At 46.8% G+C, this 22,648-nt stretch overlaps 2 protein-coding genes across 2 annotated transcripts in view; one reads left to right on the forward strand and one right to left on the reverse strand.

The window, feature by feature from the left end:
* The window catches only part of IL2RA (interleukin 2 receptor subunit alpha), a gene marked incomplete at both ends in the record, with an annotated part of 37,737 nt that extends 34,520 nt beyond the window's left edge, over positions 1-3,217 (forward strand). The window contains 2 exons of the mRNA XM_080810300.1: positions 1,937-2,008; positions 3,147-3,217. Of these exons, the coding sequence (XP_080666426.1) occupies positions 1,937-2,008; positions 3,147-3,217 (143 nt within the window). The remainder of the gene's footprint in view (positions 1-1,936; positions 2,009-3,146) is intronic.
* Positions 1-22,648, reverse strand: part of RBM17 (RNA binding motif protein 17) — a 144,027-nt gene that overhangs the window by 101,882 nt on the left and 19,497 nt on the right. The window contains exons 3-4 of the mRNA XM_080810529.1: positions 2,615-2,677; positions 2,184-2,290 (exon numbers count right to left, since the gene is read on the reverse strand). The gene's annotated coding sequence lies outside the window, so the exon portion shown is untranslated. The remainder of the gene's footprint in view (positions 1-2,183; positions 2,291-2,614; positions 2,678-22,648) is intronic.

Here is a 22,648-nt window from a genome sequence, read left to right on the forward strand (position 1 = left end):
CTGAGTGCGGATAAACGGTAGAAGGTGGAAGAGAAGGGAGATCTCTCGAGTGTTCACTGGAGACAATGCTGCCCTATCCTAGCTGATCCTGAAATTTGACCTCTTCTAAGCTACCAGAACTTTCTCTCATTCAAAAGGGCAAGGCCAGCCTGCCACGCACGCACGCACTTCTAATTACGGATATGTAACGTGAACTCATTATGTGTCCGGCGGTCCACCGTTAGCACGCTCCTTCTCCTCGTGCAATGCCCCTCGGAGCTTTGGTAAAAGTGCCAGTGTGCAGGGAAGGGGCTGCGTCAAGCAGGGACGTGAACACATGCGCGTGTGCACGCACACACATACACACGCACGCACTCATTCAGACATGCGTGCAACCCGCCTCTGCGGAGGTCTACTATTTTCATTCCGAAAGCGTACTACTATTTTTACAACCCAAAGCCACTCAGATTTAAACATCAGTGCTGCAGGTTTCTCAGCTCACGCCTGTTGATTCAGAACTCTCCCCGGAGTTTCCCTGGGTGAAATCTGAAACCGCCCCCATACACTGCGAGCGCAGGGAGAGACCAGAGAAAGAGGCGGCCCACCGCTGGCAGGTGGCGGTTTGAATAAGCAGAAGGAACTTACGCACCGGGCTAGTGTGGGGCAGCAGAAAGAGGCATGGGCACCCGAGCTCGGCCACCGGATCTTACAAGTTTATAACGAAGCCTTAACGGGGTTAGTCACCAACGCTCTGCAGGTGTTGTCGACGGCCCATCGCTAGCTCAAGGCTGTGTCCTCGGAGCAGCCTCCGGGAGCGGGAAAGGCAAGCGGGGCCCGTATTCCGAGCACAAGGACGGGGGTGAAGGGTCAGCTGGCACTTGCATCCTTCTGATGACATTCCCCGACCGTGTGCTGGCAGGGAGCCGCGTGGCTGGCTTCCCGTGTCAGAGGATGGCAGGGCAGGGTCCCGGGTAACTGGAAACATCCACAAGGGACAGGGAACCTGTCCCCAAGAGGGGGACAGGTTCATCTGCTGTTTTGGGGCACCTGGGCACGGACGCCCTGTTTCCAAGCCACTGGTGGAAACCAGGGCTGACTAGGAAGCTGGGGAGGAGAGGCCGCTCGGGGTCCCACAGCGCCAGGATCAGGGTCAAAATTCCCTCTCGCCCGGCGGTGCTGGGGCCGTTTACCCGCGTGCCTGTGACCTGCTGTAGAGGGTTGGGACCCCCAGACGACGTCAGAGAAGGGAGATCCGCACCCCACTGAGTGTGTCCGGGTCAGCTGAGGACCCCCGCGTGCCCCACCTTCATCACTCCCTCTCTCCAGCAGATGACGAAGAAGGAGAGCCTGAAGCAAGCACCCTCGCGCCCCCTGGGAGAGACACTTCCCGTCCCTTGACGACAGCAGGTACGACAGGTGAGGCTAGAGTTTCTGGGATGGCGCTCGGCCCTGAGGCAACCAGGCAGGAGAGGGAAGACAGGGTGCCTGGGGCAGCCCCTCCCACAGCCGGGTCAGCGAGGCCACCCGCCCCTCTGACCTCCCAACCCTCAAACAAGTCCAAAGCAGGGCCCCTGGGTGTCCCAGTCAGCTGGGCTTCTGCCTCTTGGTTTCGGCTCAGGCCATGATCTCAGGGTTACGAGATCGAGCCCCATGTCCGGGTCTGTGCTGGGTACAGTGTGTTTAAGTTTCTCTCTCTCCCTCTGCCCTCCCCTCTGCTCTGTCTCTCTTTCTCTCTCCAGTAACTAAATAAATCTTTAAAACAAACACGTCAAAAGCAAGGGTCAGGACCAGGAGAAGCCAGGCTGAGGCCGGCATGTCGAGGCAGAAGGCGGCGTGCTTGCCCGTCCTCGCCCTCCCCCAGGCTCCGAGGCTCTAGCTCGCGAGAGGCCCCGCGCTCCCCAGCGAGCACGGCCTGATACGCAGCACAACCGAGCCCCTTCTCCTCTCTCGTGCACAGATTTCCTCAAGCACACAGAAGTGGCTGCCACGGTGGAGCCCTTCCTGCTCACCTCCGAGTACCAGATAGCAGGTGGGTCGGGGGCTCGTGGCTCCCGTGGACGAAACGCAGCCCAGAGACTGTGGGGTATGTTGCTTGGTGGTCTGGGGTGACGGTCGGTCTGTTGGCTTAAAACGCCCCCCTCCTTACCCTGTACAGTAGTCCTACGAGTAAAAGACTAACCCGGATACGAACAGCACAAACTCACCGCCGCCGGTCACAGTAAGTGCGGTGTGAGGGCTCAGAGCAGCACCGAGAGCTCCTCCAGAATGGACCCTCAATGACAAAAGATCCCATAAACCTCACAGTGGTTCCCTGGTAGGAGAGAAAAACGGGCTTTGAGAGGGGGAGAAAAAACCGAGCTTACAGAAACAGAGAGCAGAGTGGTGGGGGGGGAGCTGTGGGGGGGGGCTGGGAGACGCTGGTGGATGGACAGAGACTACAGTTAAAGGATGAATGCGTCCTGGGGAGCTGGGGGACAGCATGGGGACTCTAGTTAATAGTGGGGTGTTGTAGACCCTGAAATTGGCTAAAGGAGTAAATGTGCAGTGTTCTCACTGCAAAAAGGACCCGGCAGACAGGAGGGCTGGTGGGAGATTGTGAGGGCCACGGCCCCATCGTGGTGTGATGTGTACTCACGTCAGATCACTGCCTCGCACGTCGTCGGCATCTGCAGCGCTACACGACTGCACATCCAGAGAGCTTGGGGGAGAAAACAGAAAACATGCTGTGAAGAGCATCCAGGACGGCTGGTTGGCCAGGGGGAGGGCAGGGGCTCCCACCCGGGGAAGGCAGCATTTGGAAAACAGGGACACTTTCAAGAGAGGCTCATTGCCCCTTGTGTTTCGAGCTTTCCTTCACCCATTGCAGGCCTCCCTGGTGGCCTCCTTAACCGAGGCCCCTGACCCTTGGTGGAGAGCATGCTGGTCAGTTAGCTCAGCCTTCCAGAAAGAGCCAAGCCCCTCGTGGAAAGGTGCCAAGACCTCTCCCACCTCCCCAAGCTCCAGCCCCCCAGGAAATCATGTCGGGGTGGGAGCTGCACTCTGAGAAGGGAAGGCGGAAACGCCAGCACTCTGGTCTTCAGGAAACCCCTGCTCTGGGGGGATTTTCTCAGGCTGCTCAGCCAACCCAGCCCAGCAGGAGCCTTAACGAACGGCTTCTCTGTTGACAGTGGCCGGCTGCATTCTCCTCCTGATCAGCGTCCTCCTTCTGAGCGGGCTCACCTGGCAGCGGAGATGGTGAGTCCCGTAGGGTCAGGGTCACGAAGCCCTGGCCGGAGCTGGCAGGCGGAGCCCGGTGTGCGAAGAGCTCAGGCAGAGAAACCCTCACCCTACCCTCCTACGAACCGGCAGCGGTTTGGGGAATCACAGAGAACTGGTCAACCCACACATCCCCAAAGCGCCTGGCAAGAACCCAAGCATGAGGAAATGGGAAAGGAAAGGAAACTAGCACTGGCTGAGCGCCTGCTGTATGCCAGGCTCCGTGCGTATCTAAGGAACATTCCCACAACCTAACTTCTCAGAACATTTGAAAGAGCTGCAGGTTCCCCGATCCAGCAACGCGAACAGGGAGGGGTGCGTGGCAGAGGCTGAAATGGCAGCCCGAGTCTAGAGCCCAAGGCCTTTCTGCTCCCGTCACGTGGCTGGAAGGAAACCAAGGGCAGCGTCCCCCTGAGTTTTCCTCTCCTGTGCTCCCAGCTCGACCGACCGCAGACACTCAGACCAGAACGCCCTTGATGGTGACGTGAACCACGTGGGGCCTTAATTGCATTAACTCGTATTTTCAATAGTGATTGCCAATTAGAACAACCAGGAGAGACTTTTTTTTTTTTTTTAATACCAATGCTTGCCCTCCAGCCAGGATCCCTAGGACATCAGTGCTTTTTTTTTTTTCCAGCTGGGATAGAATTCATCATTCTGACCATTTTATTTTATTTTTTCTAAAGATTTTATTTATTTATTTGACAGACAGAGATCACAGGTAGGCAGAGAGGCAGGCGGAGAGAGGAGAGAGGAGGAAGCAGGCTCCCTGCTGAGCAGAGAGCCCAATGCGGGGCTCGATCCCAGGACCCCGGGATCATGACCTGAGCCAAAGGCAGAGCCACCCAGGTGCCCCATTCTGACCATTTTAAAGTGCATAATTCAGTGGTTTTTGGCAATGTTGTATATATGCCACCACTGTCTCATTACACATCAGAACATTTCCATCATCCCAAAAGGAAACCCTGTACTCCCAATTCCACATCTCCCCCAGTCCCTGGAAACCACAAGTGCACTTCCCATCCCTGTGGATTTGCCCGTTTGGGACATTTCCCATAAATGGAACCTTACAGTGTATGACCTTTTGTGACCGAGACACCAGTATTTCCTTAAAGCTCCCCAGGGGCACCAAACCCACACACGTCCAGTTTTGACAGCTCTGTGCCAGGCCAGCAATTCCCGAACTTGAGTGGGCTTGTTCCTCAGAAGCTGCTGGAAGGCGTGTTCAAACACGGACTGCCAGGCCCTGCCTCCGGAGGTCCTGCTTCAGCGGGTCTGGGGTGGGGCCTGAAAATCTCCATTTCTAGCCAGTTCCCAGGACATATAGATGCCGCTGTTCCGGGCATCTGACTTTGAGAACCGCTGCACTGGACAGAGAGTAGAAGGTCAAGAGAGTGAGTTCGCTTCACACACACAGAAAGGCCACTTTCTCCCTCTTTAGGCAGACCTCCTATGTCACGCTCCCGACTCTCCAGGACATCCCTAAAGCACCACCCCCTTGCCCCCCACCAGTGTGCCACCTAACCAACCTTGACATGAGCTCCCCAGGAAGACCCTGAGAAGACACAGGCTCAACCCCTCCCTCCAATCCCAGAGCTCTTAGATGCCACAGTTAGCCCAGACAGGGGAAACCGGCAGACATCTTTCATCATCCCATTGGTCGTCAGGCCCACACATACTCCCGACTTCCCTCATGTGAATCAAAGAGCGCCGATTACCGGGAGGCAGGGGATAAGGCCCCTAGAATTATTCTGTTAGGAATTACAGAGAGACCCGACCATGTACCAACTTCTCCATGAGCTGATTCCTCAGGCGTTGTTTTAGGATTATGTGCGATGGGGTGTGTCGGGCGCTCAGGACATTGTGGGAACTCAACACGTGCTCCCCCCTCCCTTCGCTGACAAGACTTAATACCTCCTCAAGGAAATTCTCCCTTGGTAGCTTCAAGATGAAGAGCCTTCAGACACAAAGGCAGGAAGCTATTTGGGAGTGGCCAACATTTGGGATTTATGTTGCGACATAAGGAACAGCCTAAAACTAGATGAGTTCCTGCAAGCTCTCCCAGAATGACCGTCTTCCAGGAGACCCACACTCCTTCCCCAAACAGCCTTCTCCCACCAGGTCTAGGCAGCCCCAGAACCCTTCCCCGAATCTAATCTCGTCTGATGGTGCCCTCTTGTGGCCACACAGAATCCTACATGTGACTTTTTTGTTTTCGTTTTTTGATTTTGGACCAATTACTAGGGATAAACAGCTGTTGGCTTCCCCTGACTCCTAACAACCAAAAGCCAAAAGCTAAATTTTCATGAATCTTGTGAACCGTTTTTAAACACAGCCATTATCGAAAATTCAGTATGTAAACACAGTTACATAGATCATATTTAAAACGAAGTTAATACATACTGGAAAGTAGCCACTCTCTAATTACTTAACTGCTTTATTTGTTCTCTGGGTTATTTCAATGTATTGTTTCTATATTATCGAGGCGTTGCCGCACGATGGTCTGCTACTACACACCTCTTCCCAATTCTGTGTTCGGTTGTGTCACGTTGGTAGCTAGAAACTGGGCTTGGTGGGAGTCCTGACGCCATGGAAACAAGCCAACTTTTTCAAAGCGCTGGTTGTTAATCATTTACCAGCACACCGTTCTCACAGCCTTGCCCCCTGTGAGCTCCCAGGAGGTAGGAAGGGATCAGACATTCCTGTGGACTCAGTAAGGGCTGGGGAAGGTCTAGGACTCTGCTGTCCAACACACTAGCCACTGGCCACATGGTGGATATTTAAGCCTAAACTATTTAAATAAATGAAACATTAAAAATTCAGTTCATCAGTGATGCTAGCCTCATATCCAGTGTTCAGTAGCCACAGACGGTCACCTCATTGGACAACACAGATACAAAACATTTCCGTCATCAGAAAGTTCTTACAGTACAGAGCTGGCTAGATACGGTGCTTTCAATTCATGAAAGTCACTTAGCACAGTTAGTATTATTATCCCTTTTCTGCACCTGCTGCCCCCCACATAACTCAAAAAAATGTCTCTTGTATAGATGTTGGTCAAAGAGCACAAGCTTGCAGTTAGCACGAATGAGTTCTGGGGACCGAATACACAGCATAGACACCATGGGCAACAACCCTGTATTCTATACTTCAAAGTTGCTAAGAGACTAGATCTTAAATGTTCTCCCCACAAAAAAGAAATGATCAATTATAAGACACAGTGGAGGTGTTTGCTAGCGCTACAGTGGTAACCGTGTTGCAGTATAGTGATACAGTGTGTTAAAAATACATGAACATGTTATATTCCACAAACTTATATCATGTTACTGTCAATCCTATCTTAATTAAAAAAAAAAAAAAACACTATCGCAAGAACATCTGCTCTGTGCCAAGCACTTGCTAGGCCTAAAGATGAACAGGAAGAGGAAAAAGAGAGTTCAAGTTCAGATTCTTAAAGCCCAAGATTGAGGGGTGATAGGAGCGAAAAGACAGGACACTTAATCCTACGCGGGGGTGCCAACAAGAGTAGACGGTGCCTGCGGCCCCATAAAGGAAGGTGCGAGACGGCTGCTCAGCGGCGGGGAGCACGGGGAGAGGTAAGGCGGTGTGAACGGACGTGACAACGTCCGGGAGAAGTCAGGCAGCTCTGAACATCAGGTTGTGAGGTGCGTGGGTAGCAGGGACGGCCGCGCTGTGGGGATGGACAGTGACCACATCCTGGAAGACCAGGTCAGCCAGAGGGGCTCCGACCCCATCCTGAGGAAAACAGCCACAGAAGCTTGACTTGGGGACAAATGGTAGCACTGGCCCTTCGGACAGTCTGGCTGCAACAGAGGCAAGACGGAGGGGACCTAGGAATCATGGTGGCAGTTATGACGGACTATTTAGAGAGATAAGGTGAGCGCGAGCTAGGCCAGTGGGCACACACTAAAAAGGAGTTAGAGAATCGTGAAATACATAAAGGGGGTCAAATGAGCGGGATTTGCCAGCAGATGGGCAGTAAGGGTTAAGGAAGATGGATGCAGCAGGGATGACCCCAGATTTTTGAGTATGATGGGGACCCCTTAGCCTCTTGGTGAAATAAATGCAAACAGCAGGACACCTCTTGGGGGATCAGTCCCAAAGCAGAACCATCCTGCAGTCGTTCCCTGAGACCCACCCAGCCCTGGAGCGGACAAGGAAACAGAAGATCTGCTCCGGGCACAATTGTTGAATCATCTCGCTGTAGGAACTGGGGCATGCAGTCGGGGCCTCCGGAGGCACGGAGAGGCCTCGGGGTCAGATTTCAGGCTGTGGGAAGGTAACAGGACCCTGGGGTGGAATTGTAAGTTAGCAGGTCACTGGGGGTTTATGTTGAAGATCACATTTTTTTCTCGGTGCAGAGTTACACACACAACTGACTTAGCTGTATTCCTGCAGGAGGAAGAGAAGAAGAACAATCTAGAAAACTGGGACCGGTAAGAAGCCAAGGACAGCTCACAGAAGTCATGGAGCCCAAGCAAAATCAAAGACGTCAAACGCTCGGCCAAGAGGCATCTCCCGTGACCTCTTGGGTTTTGGAAAACTCTGAAGTCGCATGCTGACCCACCAGGCCACTGCAGGCTCAGGACACAGCCAGCTCCGTAGTACCAACGAGTGAACCCGACCCGCTTCTGGGCAGCAGATCCGGGGTCACTGCAGGAACAGGAAGCAACAGCCGGAACCGTGGGTCTTATTTTCGCGTCGGCGTGGTCATTCAAGCTTGAACAGCCTGGGACTCTCCACACCACACACGGTACAGAGAAAAGTAGCTTTGTGTTAATTTCACCCTAAGTTCGCAGTTTAGGAAAACCCTAGCACGGATGTAAATAGACACCCACACACAGTCCCCTCCCTATGGAACTGGGGGATGGACGCAGATCCTTCCCCGGCCGCTGGTTGATAAGCCCATTCTCCGGGCCACATGCTGTAACGAACTCGGAATCTTTTTGTCCTTGGCTCAGTCCTCTACACTAGCCCCCTTCCACAGAACCTTCAACCTGAATTTCTAAACAGAAGCCACAGCAGCACTCTTCGGGTAACACCGACAGAGGGCAACCCTCTGGGGATCCCAGAACTTCGGCGTTTAGGATTATTTACTGGAGGTATGCTGGGAAAAGACGGGAGAACTAAGTCCCAGGTAACGAACTGTGCCTAATAAAAAGCTCTAATGTGTACCTTACTAACACGCCCCGTCCCGAGCTAGTTTCTGTGGGACTGCGTTAAGTGATGATCTGAATTTGGTCTGTACGAATGTGATGTTCACAGACACATCACACGCAAATGCCTACATTTCCCAATCGGCGTCGTAAAAGCACTGATAAGGGATCAATGCATTCGATGTTTAGGGATGGAAGGAAGAAGGACGTGTGGCACAGGGAGGGTGATCCCACGGACAGAAGGTAACCTGGAAAAGGTCACCCCTTAGTAGCCTTCAAACTGTTAGCGACGCAGTTAGCAAATCAGATTTACCTGGAGGCCAGGTTGAGGGTGGGGGGCGGGGGTGCATCTGCAGGTCTCTGAGTCAGCAGATGCCGGCCGAGGACTTACACTGGTAAAAAGTTCCAGGTGATGCCGCTGAGGCTGGTCTTGAGACCACATTTTGAGAACCACTGGGTTCTAGGCCTCCATGCCCAACCACTCGCAAAAATCACGTGATTAAGGAGACTAATGAAAGGTTAAAACCAGCCCATCAGCATTTCTGTAAGGCCAGAAAAGTGTTGTTTTAAAAATGGACAGGCATCAGCAGGTCCATATCCAGATTAAAGAACCATTTTCTGCCCTGTGACTAACCGGGCACAATGCCCATTCCAGTGTCCACTTCCCCATGCCCCCAAGTACATGTTTTCTGGATTGAGAGGAATCTCAGACCAGAAAAAAAAATTTTTTGTGTATTACTTCTCTTGAGTAAAATTGCACTGAGTCATCATGACTCACTGTGGGGGGAGGGGCATGAGAACAAGTGTCTTAATTAATAATTAAGATGTTATTACCTTCTTCATGCTCATTCTAAGTGTATGGTGGAGTTTCCAAAAACTACATGTTATGTGATGATGTCGTCTCTCCGATGTTAACATGTAATGAGTTTATTACTGTTGTTTATGAGAGAACTAATAAATAATATTAATAAATAATATTTTTAAACTTTCTTGGTTTTAGTGTCTAAATGTGGTAAGTATCCCTGATTGTAACTACACAGATGAAAGCAGATAAAGCTCTTTGGGATTCTCAATACTCTTCTTTTTCTTTCTTTCTTACGGAGATAGAGCCCAGGAAGGGGCAGAGGGAGAGGGAGAGAGAGAATCCTAAGCAGGCTCCATGCTGGGCGTAGAGCTCGACGCCATGACCAGAGCTCCAGCCCATGACCCTGAGATCATAACCCGAGTGAAAATCGAGAGCTGGGCGCTCACCTAACTGGGCCACCCAGGCGCCCCGCCTCGATACTTTTTAATAATGTACAGAGGTCCTGACAAATAGGTAACAAACGTATCGTCATTGGTCATTCCAGAAATCCAAATCAAAACCACAATGAGATACCCCTCCACAGCCATTAAGATGACTCTCAGCCAAAAGGAGAATAACAAACGTGGGCAAGGATGCAAAGAAATAGGAATTCTCGTACATTCCTGGTGGAAATGTCATAGGTGCAGACACTGTGGAGAACAGATTGGGGATTCCTCAAAACATTAAACATACAATTACCGCATGACCTGGCAATTCCAAGGGATACCCAAGAGAGATGATGATGATACACAGAGACCTGTATATGACTATTTCTAACAGCACGATAGCCAGACAGCCAAGAGGTGACAACAGCCCAAGTGCCCATCAATGAAGAAATGGACTGGTAATTTGTGGTCTCTCCACACACTGCAATGTTATTCAGCCATGAAAAGGAATACAATACTGATACAGTATGGATACGTGGTGCAATGTGGATGAGTTTCAGAAACATCATGCTAAGGGAAAGCAGCCAGGCACAAAGGGTCACATGTTAGAGGATTCCTTTTATATGATACACCCAGAGTAGGCAGATCCATCGAGGCAGAAAGTAAATGAGAGGTTAACCGGGGCTGCGGAGTGATTATTTCACATTTTACACAACACCCTTGCCACTGATGTCCACACTTTCTATGGTTATGAGAATTTCACCTCAATTAAAAGAAACAAACAACAACAAAAAAGAGGTCCTGAAACCCAAATATTTGAGCATAGCTGGTCCCAACCATGGTTCTCAAAGAATGGTCCTCAGTTCACAATAGAGGGCCCCCGAGGGGCGCAGGCAGAGGAGCACCCCCCAAGATTTCTCCAGTCTTAGTGGTTCAGATGAGGGTTCCTGTCTGCACTGTGGCCGGAGGCTGGAAGGCCTGAGCCCACACCCCACCTCTCCACCCAAGAGTAGAACCAACCTCCCTCACTGGTTGCTTGAGGTGGACAGAAGGGTGAGACGCAAAGAAAAGGAGGTCATTGCAGAGAGAAGGGAGCACGGATGAGGAAGCAGCCACACCTTTCTCTGTGCCTTTGCTTCCAGGCAGTATTATTCTATTAAGGGAGAGCCTCGATTTCTCATCAGTCCTACCGTTAGAAAGCTTGGGAGGGGGGCGCCTGGGTGGCTCCGTGGGTTAAAGCCTCTGCCTTCAGCTCAGGTCGTGATCCCAGGGTCCTGGGATCGAGCCCCGCGTCGGGCTCTCTGCTCTGTGGGGAGCCTGCTTCTCCCCACTCTCTCTGCCTGCCTCTCTGCCTACTTGTGATCTCTGCCTGTCAAATAAATAAATAAAATTAAAAAAAAAAAAAAGAAAGCTTAGGAGGAGCTAGGTCAAAGCTCTGTCACGGGAGCTGGAGAGAAAAAATGTGGACAAATAGATTTGTAGCGCCAGCATCTGGGAGTTTTTAAGGCTGTCGAAAGGCCTTCTGAGGTTCTTCTGACAATGTGCTGGGCTGTCCAGGCGGAGCCGGGACACACACTTGGACTGGAAGGGAATTGGAGCGGGAGTGTTGAGCGCCGGTTGGGCGAAGTCATCAAGATGTGACTGCCAGTTGACTTGTGAGCCGGACCCCAGGGACTGGAGGCTCCTCACCCCTCCTCTGTTCTCGGAATGTGAGTTCCGCATGCCTCTCCCCTGAGGCTGCTCCAAGGACACAGCCTCAGATAGGGATGTGGTGTGGACGACATCTGCTCAGTATACGGGACTGACCTAGTTAAGGCTTCTCTCTGAACTTTCAAGTGGGTGGGTGGGCGTGGGCATCCACTAGGCTTGCTGTCCCCACCCCCAGCCACGTCTTGTTTGTAAATTCCCTTGTTTATTAAAACTGCCACCGACCAGCCTGGGGCCACCTGCCTTCTTCAGTCCTCCCTGCCCTCCTCCAACAGACAGATGCTGGTTTCAGATTTCCTTGGAGAAGCTCCAGAAGAGGTTGCAAACCAGCAACGGGTGAGCCAGCCAGGGAACTGGAGAAATGAGCCCCGGGAATGACACACTGCAGGGAAATCCTGGGTCAGCGAGTGACCTCTGTGGGGGGAGGGGTGGCCCCCATGTCAGACACTTAATTGTAGGACTACGGGACCACCCCGCTCCCCGTCTCGAACACACTAGCTGCTCTAAGGGGCTTGTTTGAGGAAGTGCATGCAGTTGTCCGAGGCAGAGAAGGGAAGCAAGGTGACAGCGGGCTGGCCTCTGGCGAGGGCAGTTCTGTGCGCCGCGAAGCCCAGCTCGAGGCTGAAGCTGGAGTCAGGAAGCTAGAGCTATCAGGGGAGGATGTGCTGGTGTCCACCACGCTGCTGGCTTTGGGGCCGGCAGATGAGGTGGGAGGGCAGGGTGATAAGTTAGAGGTCTCAGGCACCCCTGGGAGGTGAGCCAGTAAGTGTCTGGCTCTTGATCTCATCTCAGGTTTTGATCTTAGGGTTGTGAGTTCAAGCCCTGCCTTGGGCTCCATGCTGGGTGTGGAGCCTACTTAAAAAAAAAATAAAAAAAATAAGCGGTCTTAGCATACCCTTTGTAAAAAGCTTGGAGGGTTCCAGATGCTTTGGATTAAGATCTGGGCACCTGTGACAAAGCCTGAGTAGGAGTTAAAAGATGTAATCCCTGAGAATGTGATAAGAATAAGGACAAGGATATTGTGGTAACTGAGGAGAAAATAGATAACATGTGCCTTGCCTTCTGACCAGTAATATGGAAACGTTTTAAATTGCAATGATTGGGGCGCCTGGGTGGCTCCGTGGGTTAAGCCCCTGCCTTAGGTCCTGGTCTCAGAGTCCTGGGATCCAGCCCAGCATCCGGGCTCTCTGCTCAGCAGGGAGCCTGCTTCCCCCTCTCTCTCTGCCTGCCTCTCTGCCTACTTGTGATCTCTCTCTCTCTCTGTCAAATAAATAAATAAAATCTTTAAAAAATAATTTTTAAAAAATCGAAATAAAATGTTTAAAAAAAAACAATGATCCCAATGCAATGATCCCAAAACTCCTAGGGGGGAAACTTGCGCTCTTTCTCTTTCCCTTGGTGTTGTAAATCTTATCATGTCTTTGAAATGTAAACAGCCAAGAGATAAACAAATCACAGCTCACAAAGACTGAAGGAAAAAAGGGGGAGGGGGAGGGCGGCTTTTTAAAATACACACTGCTTGCCTTAGGAGCTCCCTTCCCCAGAATCCAGTCCACAGCAATCAAAAGATGACAACAATCAACCAGAAGCTTTAGCCGTGGGAGTGGATACCTGATTCCCAGCTAGAGATTGGGAATGAACGCTCAATAGATACAGAAAGCTGGAGAAGGTCTGTGGAAAAGAAATATTGAGAAAGGAATTTAATATGTAGGAATTTAATTTAATATGATTAAAGTAGACTTATGTAAGAGTTCTACTATCAAAAGTACACTGGTACAAAATTAGAATTTACTTTTCTCTGTGTGAAAGGGAGAAAGTTTTCTTAGATGATTGGCTTGCTCTTAATAAGACATTGTAGACAAAGGCTTTTCTTTGCTTTCTGTACCTGGGAAACTAAGATTCTGTGTTTTGTCTTTATCAGGTCTTTGATTACTTAAGAAAGTCCGTCTTCTCTGTTAAAGCTAAGTTGTTCACAACTTTGCAACTTGTGTTACATGTTAAATTTCATGGGCAGCATTGTCAAATAAGAAGCAATGCTAAACTTTCTTTAGGCTATACTTGCAAGAAATTCCCCAAACTCTGGAATGTCCTAGTAAAATGGTCTCAGTCGTAACTTTTGAGTGTATGTCAGAGAAACAAGCAAGCCCCTGGTCCGTTGCATCAGATGAACTCTCATCAGATCTATAGCCACGGCCACTTCCAAGTCTTTGGTCATTTGCAGACAGTTATTGTTCTATCTGTTCCTTGGCAAAAAGTGTTCCTGCAAAAGTGACTCATCTTCAGGGAGGTTCGTAGAAAAGACTCTGACAGGTTTCTAGTAGATAAGATCAATTTGCCTTCATGTGGGAGGGATAATAATAAACCTTTCCAGCACCCACCTCCCCCCTCCCAAGGCTATCTGCACAGTCCAACCATGTGTCTTAGAACAGAACGGGGGACCTGTCCCTGTTCTTTTCCCACGTCAGTGAAACAGGTCCATTACATGGATGATACAATGTAACATGTGAAGATTTGCCCCTGAAGCCGGATACCCTGCCGGCTTTGCATCTTATTTGGAGCATCTGTGAGAGGGTGGGCAGCAGATCCACGGAAAATTCAAGACCCAGATACTACAGTAAGCTTTTGGGTGTCAGTTGGCCAGGTGAGACACCTGCTGTCCCAAAAGCTGTGACTACTAAGGTGCAAGCGTATCCAGCCCCTAAGGACATGAGCGTGGTGTGAGGCTTTGTAGGGGTTTGGGGACTTTGGAGGACTTTGGCCCAGTGTTCCTGTCCCTTACACTGCGTGGCAGAGAGAGGGCACATGTGGGGCTCGGGGTCGGAGTAGCAGCCACCCTCGGGAGGCAGAAGTACTGGGAAAACGGATGAAAGTTCTGGGCGTCCCCTAAGCAGGGCTGCCATGTGCGCTGGACGTGTCTAGGACTCAGGAAGGTAGGAGTCGGCACTGGGGCCGAGACAACAGAAGGAGGGCGTGCCCCTGGGACTTGGGTCCCAGCTCTGGAAGGGGACGGAAAGCTGATCTAGCCCTACAGTGCACCAGCTCCTGGGGGTGTCCACAGCACCCCTCCGGGTGGGTTCTCTCCCACAGCACCCAGCACAGCAACCGGGGGGCTGAGTTGAGAGTGGGCTGGCTGGTGATCGCCCACGAGCCCTGGCTGCTGGCCCCTTGCACGGCGGGACGGCAGGGCTGCCGTAAAGGGATGAACCCTGTGTCCTGGACAGTGGGACGCAGAGGGGTGGGTGATCGTGCATCAGTCCTTGTGGTACCAGAACGTGTGTGGAAAGACCTCCGGGTCCATCTGCAAGAGCCCGAGGCATCCTGACTGCTTTTCATTCCCCAGTTCATAAAGCCCCAAGGCTGCAGGGCCCTTCCACAGTGGCCTAGACCTGTGAGGACCTTGCTGGGGCCACATGCCCCACCTCCGTATTTTTCAGTGGCTCCACCCTCTCCAACACGCCCTTAGAAAGAGTCCACCCCAAGTGGCACCCCAAGCCTGGCAGAGCGCAGGCATCCCTGACAGGGGCCAGCACACTCCAAAGTGATCCCTGCCCCAGGGAGATGGGAAGACACTCACACCCACCAATCCAACTGCAGCCCCAACAGTGGGCTGAGGGAAGACACCTGGTCTGACTACAAGCCCCACGCACCAAGGAAAGCTTTTCAGGAGACAACGCAGGTAGAATGCCCTGCGGCTCTGTGCCACCACAGCTCTGGCACATGACTGGTCTGACGAAACTCAAGCCCAGGGCAGCTGCCGACTGCCCCACTAACAACACGGGGACCAAATCCCGCTCACAAAAAGCAAAGAAAGCCATTGTAGACAATTGGATTAAAGGCAAATGTGGCTCAGCCACATGCACACAACACACATAGGAGACGCCCCTAAAGTTCCAGGTTCTGGTGAACGAGGGACATTGCACTACAGGACATTAAAGGACCTCTTCTTCATAAGGCCACTACTTTCAAGAGCAGGAGACATAGCTGACTTTCTAGCAGAAACAGACACTAAGGGTTATGCAAAATGAGGAGACAGGAAAATACGTCCCAAATGAAAGAACAGGACAAAGTCACAGCAAAAGAGCTAAATGAAACACAGATAATTAATATGTTTGCTAGATGATTTAAAGTAATGGTCATAAAGATACTCATTAGACTTGAGAAAAGAGTGGAGGACCTCAGTGAGACCCTTAACAGAGAGAGAAAAAAGAACCAATTGGAAATGAAAAACACAATAACTGAAATTAAAAATACACTAGAGGGAATAAATAGTAGACGAGAGGAAGCAGAAGAAAGGATCAACAACCTGAAGGAAAAAGTAATGGAAAGCCATAAAGCTGAACAGGAGAGAGAAAAAAATAACAATAATAAATGAAAAGAGATTAAGGGAACTCGGCAACACCATCAAGTGTAAAAACATTCATATTATAGCATTCCAGAAGAAGAAGAAGAGAGAAAAGGAGGCAGATAATTTATTTGAAGAAATAACAGCTGAAAAATTCCTAAATCTGGAAAGGGAAACAGAGATCCAGATCCAGGGAGCACAGAGAGCCCCCAACAAAATCCACCCAATGAGGTTCACACCAGGACACATGATATTTAAAATGGCAAAAAGTAGTTGATAAATAGAGAATTTTAAAAAGCAGCAAGAGAAAAGAAAACAGTTACTTACAAGGAAAACCCCATAAGGCTATGAGCAAATTTCTCAGCAGAAACTTTGCAGGCCAGAAGAAAGTGGCATGGTAAGTTCAAAGTACTGAAAGAAAACAAAACAAAACAAAACTAACAAAACAAAACAAAACAAAAACAAAAAACTGAAACTAAGAATACTCCATCCACTAAATCCAACATTCAGAATAGAAGGAGAGATAAAAGAGTTTCCCAGACAAACAAAAGTTAAAGAAATTCATCACCACTAAACCAGCCTCACACGAAATGTTAAAGGGAATTCTTTAAGTGGTAAGGAAAGACCATAGCAGGAGTAAGAAAAGTCGGTGGTACAAAAGCAGTAAAATTAAGCGTATCTATAAAAAATCAGTCAAAAACCATTAGAGACTCTTAGTCTCACAAAACAAACTGAGGGTTGCTGGGGGTAGGAGGGTAGGGAGAGGGTGATTGGGTTATGGACATTACGGAGGATATGTGCTACAGTGAGTGCTGTGAAGTTTATAAAACTGGCAATTCACAGACATGTACCCCTGGGGCTAAAATACATTATATGTTAATAAAAAATAAAAAAAGTTTTTTTAAAGAAAAAGAAAATAACTTAAAAAATCAGTCAAGGGGTCGCCTGATTGGCTCAGTGGGTTAAAGCCTCTGCCTTCGGCTCAGGTCATGATCCCAGGATCCTGGGATCAAGCCCCACATCAAGCTCTCTGCTCTGCAGGGAGCCTGCTTCCTCCTCTCTCTCTGCCTGCCTCTCTGCCTACTTGCAATCTCTATCTGTCAAATAAATAAATAAAATATTTAAAAAAAAATCAGTCAAAAGATTCACAAAATAAAAGCATGTAAAGTATAACACCATATATCTAAAATGGGGGGGGTAAAAATTTTAATGTTTTTAGAATGGGTTCAAACTTAAGCAACCAACTTTATATAGATTGCTATATGCATAAGATGTTGTATATAAACCTAATGGTAATCATGAATCAAAACCCAATAACAGATATGCAAAAATAAAGAGAAAGGAATCCAAGTGTGTCAGAAAACCAGCAAACTATGAGAGAGGAAAGCAAGAGAAGAAAGGAACAGCAAAGAACTACAAAGACAAACTTAAAACAAGCAGAACAAAATGGCAATAAATATGTATTTAACAATATAACTTTGAAGGTATGCAGAATATATGCTCCAATCAAAAGACATAGGGTGATGGAATGGATAAAAAAGCAAGACCCATCTATATGCCGCCTACAAGAGACTATTTTTCAGACCTAAGGACACGTGCAGATTGAAAGCAAAGGGAAGGAAAAGCATTTATCACGCAAACGGAAGTGAAAAGAAACCTGGGGTACCAACACTTATATAGGACAAAATGGACTTCAAAACAAAGACTGTAACAAGAGACAGGAGGGATACTATATAATTATAAAGGGAAAAGTCCAACACGAAGATGTAATTATAAATATTTATGTTCCCAACAGGGAGCATCCAAATACACAAAGCAGTTAATAACAAACATAAAGGAAGTAACTGATACTAATACAGTAATAGTAGGGGACTTTAACACTCTTCTTACATCAATGGACAGATAGATCATCCAAACAGAAAATTCCCAAGGAAACAGTGGCTTTGACTGACACATTGAACTAGATGGACCTAACAGGTATATTCAGAACACTCCATCCTAAAATAGCAGAAGGCACATTCTTTTCAAGCGCGCATGGACCATTCTTCAGAATAGATCATATGTCAGGCCACAAAACAAGCCTCCACAAATTAGAAAAGAGTAAAGTCATACACTTTTTCTGATCACAATGCTATGAAACTAGAAATCAACCACACACGCGTTCACACGTGCAGGTGTGCGCACGTGTGCACACACACACATACACACATCTGGAAAGAACACAAATACATGGAGGTTAAATAACATGCTACTAAACAGTGAATGGGTCAACCAAGAAATCAAAAAGGAAATTAAAAAATACACAGCGACAGGGGCGCCTGGGTGGCTCAGTGGGTTAAAGCCTCTGCCTTCAGCTCAGATCATGATCCCAGAGTCCTGGGATCGAGCCCTGCATCGGGCTCTCTGCTCAGCAGGGAGTCAGCTTCCCCCCCTCTCTCTCTGCCTGCCTCTCTGCCTACTTGTGATCTCTGTCTGTCAAATGAATATATAAAACCTTTAAAAAAAATACAGAGACAAATGAAAATGAAAATACAATGGTCCAAAATCGTTGGGATGCTGCAAAAGCTATTCTAAGAGGGAACTTTATAGCAATCCAGGCCTGTTCCAAGAAGCCAGAAAAATCTCAAATACGCAACCTAACCATACACCTAGAGGACAAACAAAACCTAAAACCAGAAAAAGGGAGGAAATAATAAAGATTAGAACAGATATAAATGAAATAGAAACTAAAAATACAATAGAATAGATTGGTTAGAAGAGCTGGTTTTTGGAAATATCAACCAAATTGGTAAACTTCTAGCCAGACTCATAGAAAGGGGGGTAGGGAGGAAGCGCGAGAACTCAAATAAGCAAAGTCAGAAATCAAAGAAGAGAAATAAGAACTGACACCACAGAAATACAAGGGATTAGAAGAGAATATCATTAAAGATTACATGCCAACAAATTGGACAACCTAGAAGAAATGGATAAATTCTAAAAACATATAACCTCCCTACACTGAATCAGGAAGAAATAGAAAATTTAAACATACCAATGATCAGTGATGAAATTGAATCAATAATCAAAAACCCCTAATAAACCCCTAATAAACAAAAGCCAGATGGCTTCACAGGTGAATTCTATCAAACATTCAAAGAAGAGTTAATAGCTATTCTCAAACTGTTCCAGAAATAGAAAAGGAAAGCTTCCAAATTCATTCTGTGAGGCCAGCGTTATCCTGATACCAAAACCTGATAAAGACACTAAAGGAAAAAAGAGAACTACAGGCCGATATTTTTGGGATGCAAAAGTCCTTGACATATATTAGCAAACTGAATCCAACCATACAATAAAAGTATCATTCACCAAATGTATATATATATATATGTGTGTGTGTGTGTGTGTGTAGATATATATATAAAAAATTCACCATGATCAAGTGGGATTTATTCCTGGGATGCAAGGGTACTTCAACATTTGCAAAGCCATCAATGTGATTTAGCACATAAAAAAAAAAAAAAGGATAAAAAACATATGATCATCTCCACAGATGCAAAAAAAGCATTTGACAAAGTAAAACATCCAGTCAGGAAAAAAAACAAAACAAACATCCAGACACTCAAAAAAGTCAGTTTAGAGAGAACATACCTCAACATAATAAAGGGCATATATAAAAACCCCACAGCTATCATCAGATACTCAGTGGTGAAAAACTGAGAACTTTTCCCCTAAGGTAGGGAACAAAACAAGGATGTCCACTCTTAACATTTTTATTCTTCATAATACTGGAAGCTCTAACCACAGCAATCAGACCAAAAAAAAAAAAAAAAAAAAGGAAATAAAAGGCATCTAAATTGGTAAAAAAGAAGTAAAACTTCTACTATTTGCACATGACATGATATTATAAATAGGAAACCTTAAAGACTCCACAAAAAAACTACTAGTGCTGATAAATAAATTCATTTAGGGGACAGGATATAAAAATCTGTTGCATTCCTATACACTAATAACAATTCCTATACATATTATATATATTCCTATATATAATATAATATTATATTATATTATTACATATAATAATTGTTATTAGTGTATATTATACATATATTATATTATATTATTATATATAGGAATTATTAGTGTATATTATTATATACATAATATATATTATTATATTATAATAACAATAATAATTCCTATGTACTAATAACAAAGTAGCAGAAAGAGAAACGAAGAAAATAGTCCCATTTACAATGCACTGAAAAAATAAAATACCTAGGAATAAACCCAATGAAGGAGGTAAGAGACCTGCACTCTGAAAACTATAGAACACTGATGAAATAAATTGAAAATGACACAAACAAATGAAAATATATTCCATGCTTATGGATTGGAAGAACAACAATTGTTAAAAATGTCTATACTAACCAAAGCAATGAGCTTAATTTAATGAGATCCTTATCAAAATTCCAACACCATCTTTCTTTTTTTTTTTTTTTTCTTTCTTTCTTCTTTTAGAGAGAAAAAGAGACACCACCAGGGGAGGAGCAGAAGGAGAGGGATAGAGAGAATCCTTAAGCAGGCTCCATGCTGGGTGCATGGCGCTCAACGTCATGACCCGAAATAATGACCTGAGCTGAAATCAAGAGTTGGACACTGGGGCGCCTGGGTGGCTCAGTGGGTTAAAGCCGCTGCCTTCGGCTCAGGTCGTGATCCCGGCGTCCTGAGATCGAGCCCCGCATCGGGCTCTCTGCTCAGCGGGGAGCCTGCTTCCTCCCTTCTCTCTCTGCCTGCCTCTCTGTCTGCTTGTGATCTGTCTGTCAAATAAATAAATAAAATCTTTAAAAAAAAAAACAAAAACCCTTTCAAAAAAAAAAAAAAAAAGAGTTGGACACTTCACTGACAAACCCACACAGGCACCACCAAGAGCACTTTTCATGGAACTAGAACATATAATCCTAAAATTTGTATGGAACCACGAAAGACCCCAAATAGTCAAAGCAATCCTGTAAAAGAAAAACAAAAGTGGAGGTATCCCAATATATTTCAAGATATACTACAAATCTGTGGCAATCAAAACAGTATGGCATTGGCACAAAAACAGACACATAGATCAACAGAACTGAATAGAAAGTCCTGAAAAAAACCCATGATTATCTGGTCAATTAATCTTCAACAAAGGAAGCAAGAATATGCAAAAAGAAAGGGATGGTCTCTTCAACAAATGGTGTTGAGAAAACTGGACAGCTACATGCAGAAGAATGACACTGGACCACTTTCTTACACCACACACGGAAGTAAACTCAAAATGGATTAAGAACTTAAATGTAAGGCCTGAAACCATAAAAATCCTAGAAAAGAGCACAGGCAGTCATTTATCTGACGTTGGCCATAGTCACATTTTCTAGAGATGTCTCCTGAGGTGAGGGAAACAAAAGCAAAAATAAACTATTGGGACTATATCAAAACAAAAAGCTTCTGCACAGCAAAGGAAACAATCAACAAAACTAAAAAACAAACTACTGAATAGGAAAAGATATTTGCAAATGACTTATCCCAAAATGGGTTAGTATCAAAAATATATAAAAGAATTTATATACCTCAACATCAAAAAACCAAATAATCCAATTTAAAAATGGGCAGAAGATACAAACAGACATTTCCCTAAAAAAGACATACACATGGCCAAGAGACACAAGAAAAGATGTTCAACATCACTGATCATCAGGGAAATGCAAACTGAACCACAATGAGATACCACCTCATACCTGGCAGAATGGCTAAAATCAAAATTACAAGAAACAAAAAGTACTGATGAGCATCTGGGGCAAAAGGAACCCTCGTGCACGGTTGGTGGGAATGCAAACTGGGGCAGCCACAGTGCAGAAACAGTATGCAGCTTCCTCAGAAAATGAAAACTAGGATTACCCTGCAATCCAGTAACTCCACTACTGGGAATTTACCCCCCCACCCATATATGAAAACACTAATTAGAAAAGATATATACACCCCTATGTTTATTGTATCATTATTTACAATAGCTGGATTATGGAAGCCGCCCAGTGTCCATTGATAGATGAATGGATAAAGAGGGAAAGAAGGTGTGGTGTAGACAGATAGTTAGATCAAATAGGTGACAGGGATTAAGAAGATACTGATCATGATGAACACTGATAATGTAGAGAACTGGTGAATAACTATATGGTACACCTGAAACTAATATCACACTGTATGTTAACTATACCGGAATTTTTAAAAAGGAGGGGGGTGTGGGGGGGTTCCTGGGTGGCTCAGTTAAGTGTCTGACTCTTGATCTCAGCTCACGTCTTGACCTCAGGGTCGTGAGTTCAAGCCCCACATTGGGCTCCACACTGGGCATGGAGCCTACTTTCAAAAAAAAGAGAAGAAGAAATGATGTGTATCATGTGTCATCTCCATGTTGAATGAACCTTTAACAGAGAGCACATGACTTACCACAGAAAATTTCCAGACGGAAGTTTCTCTGTCGGCCTGGATTGCGTTGTGAAATCCCAGAGCAGAGTCTTGGGCAAACTGTGATTAATGTAGCATGAAAAAGAAACAAACTTGTGTTGTTACAAGACACTACTATGTAAGGGCTGTTTGTCACTGAAGCCTGACCTGTCTGATTCTGACTGATACACTACCATTCGGAGATGCACAGAAATTGTAGCTTTGTATTTAATCGATAACAAATCAGGCCTTACCCACTAGTTGGCAGGAAAATTAAAATGAAGGAAACAAAATATCCTCTCCAATTTGAACAATTCCTATAGGCAATGTTCAGTCTCTCTTTAATAAAAATGCTCAGTGTCTCAAATATCTTTGTTCTCTCTCTGCTTCTTGCCCAAAGATAGCAGTGCGGAGAGGGCTGGGGAGAATTAAGGCTCATTCAGCTTCACGGCCATGGGAAAGAATCAGGGACTCCAAAATTCATCCTCTGCTTTCTCCAGATACTGAT

Source organism: Martes martes, assembly GCF_963455335.1.
Source record: "Martes martes genome assembly, chromosome: 8".
NCBI lineage: Eukaryota > Metazoa > Chordata > Mammalia > Carnivora > Mustelidae > Martes > Martes martes.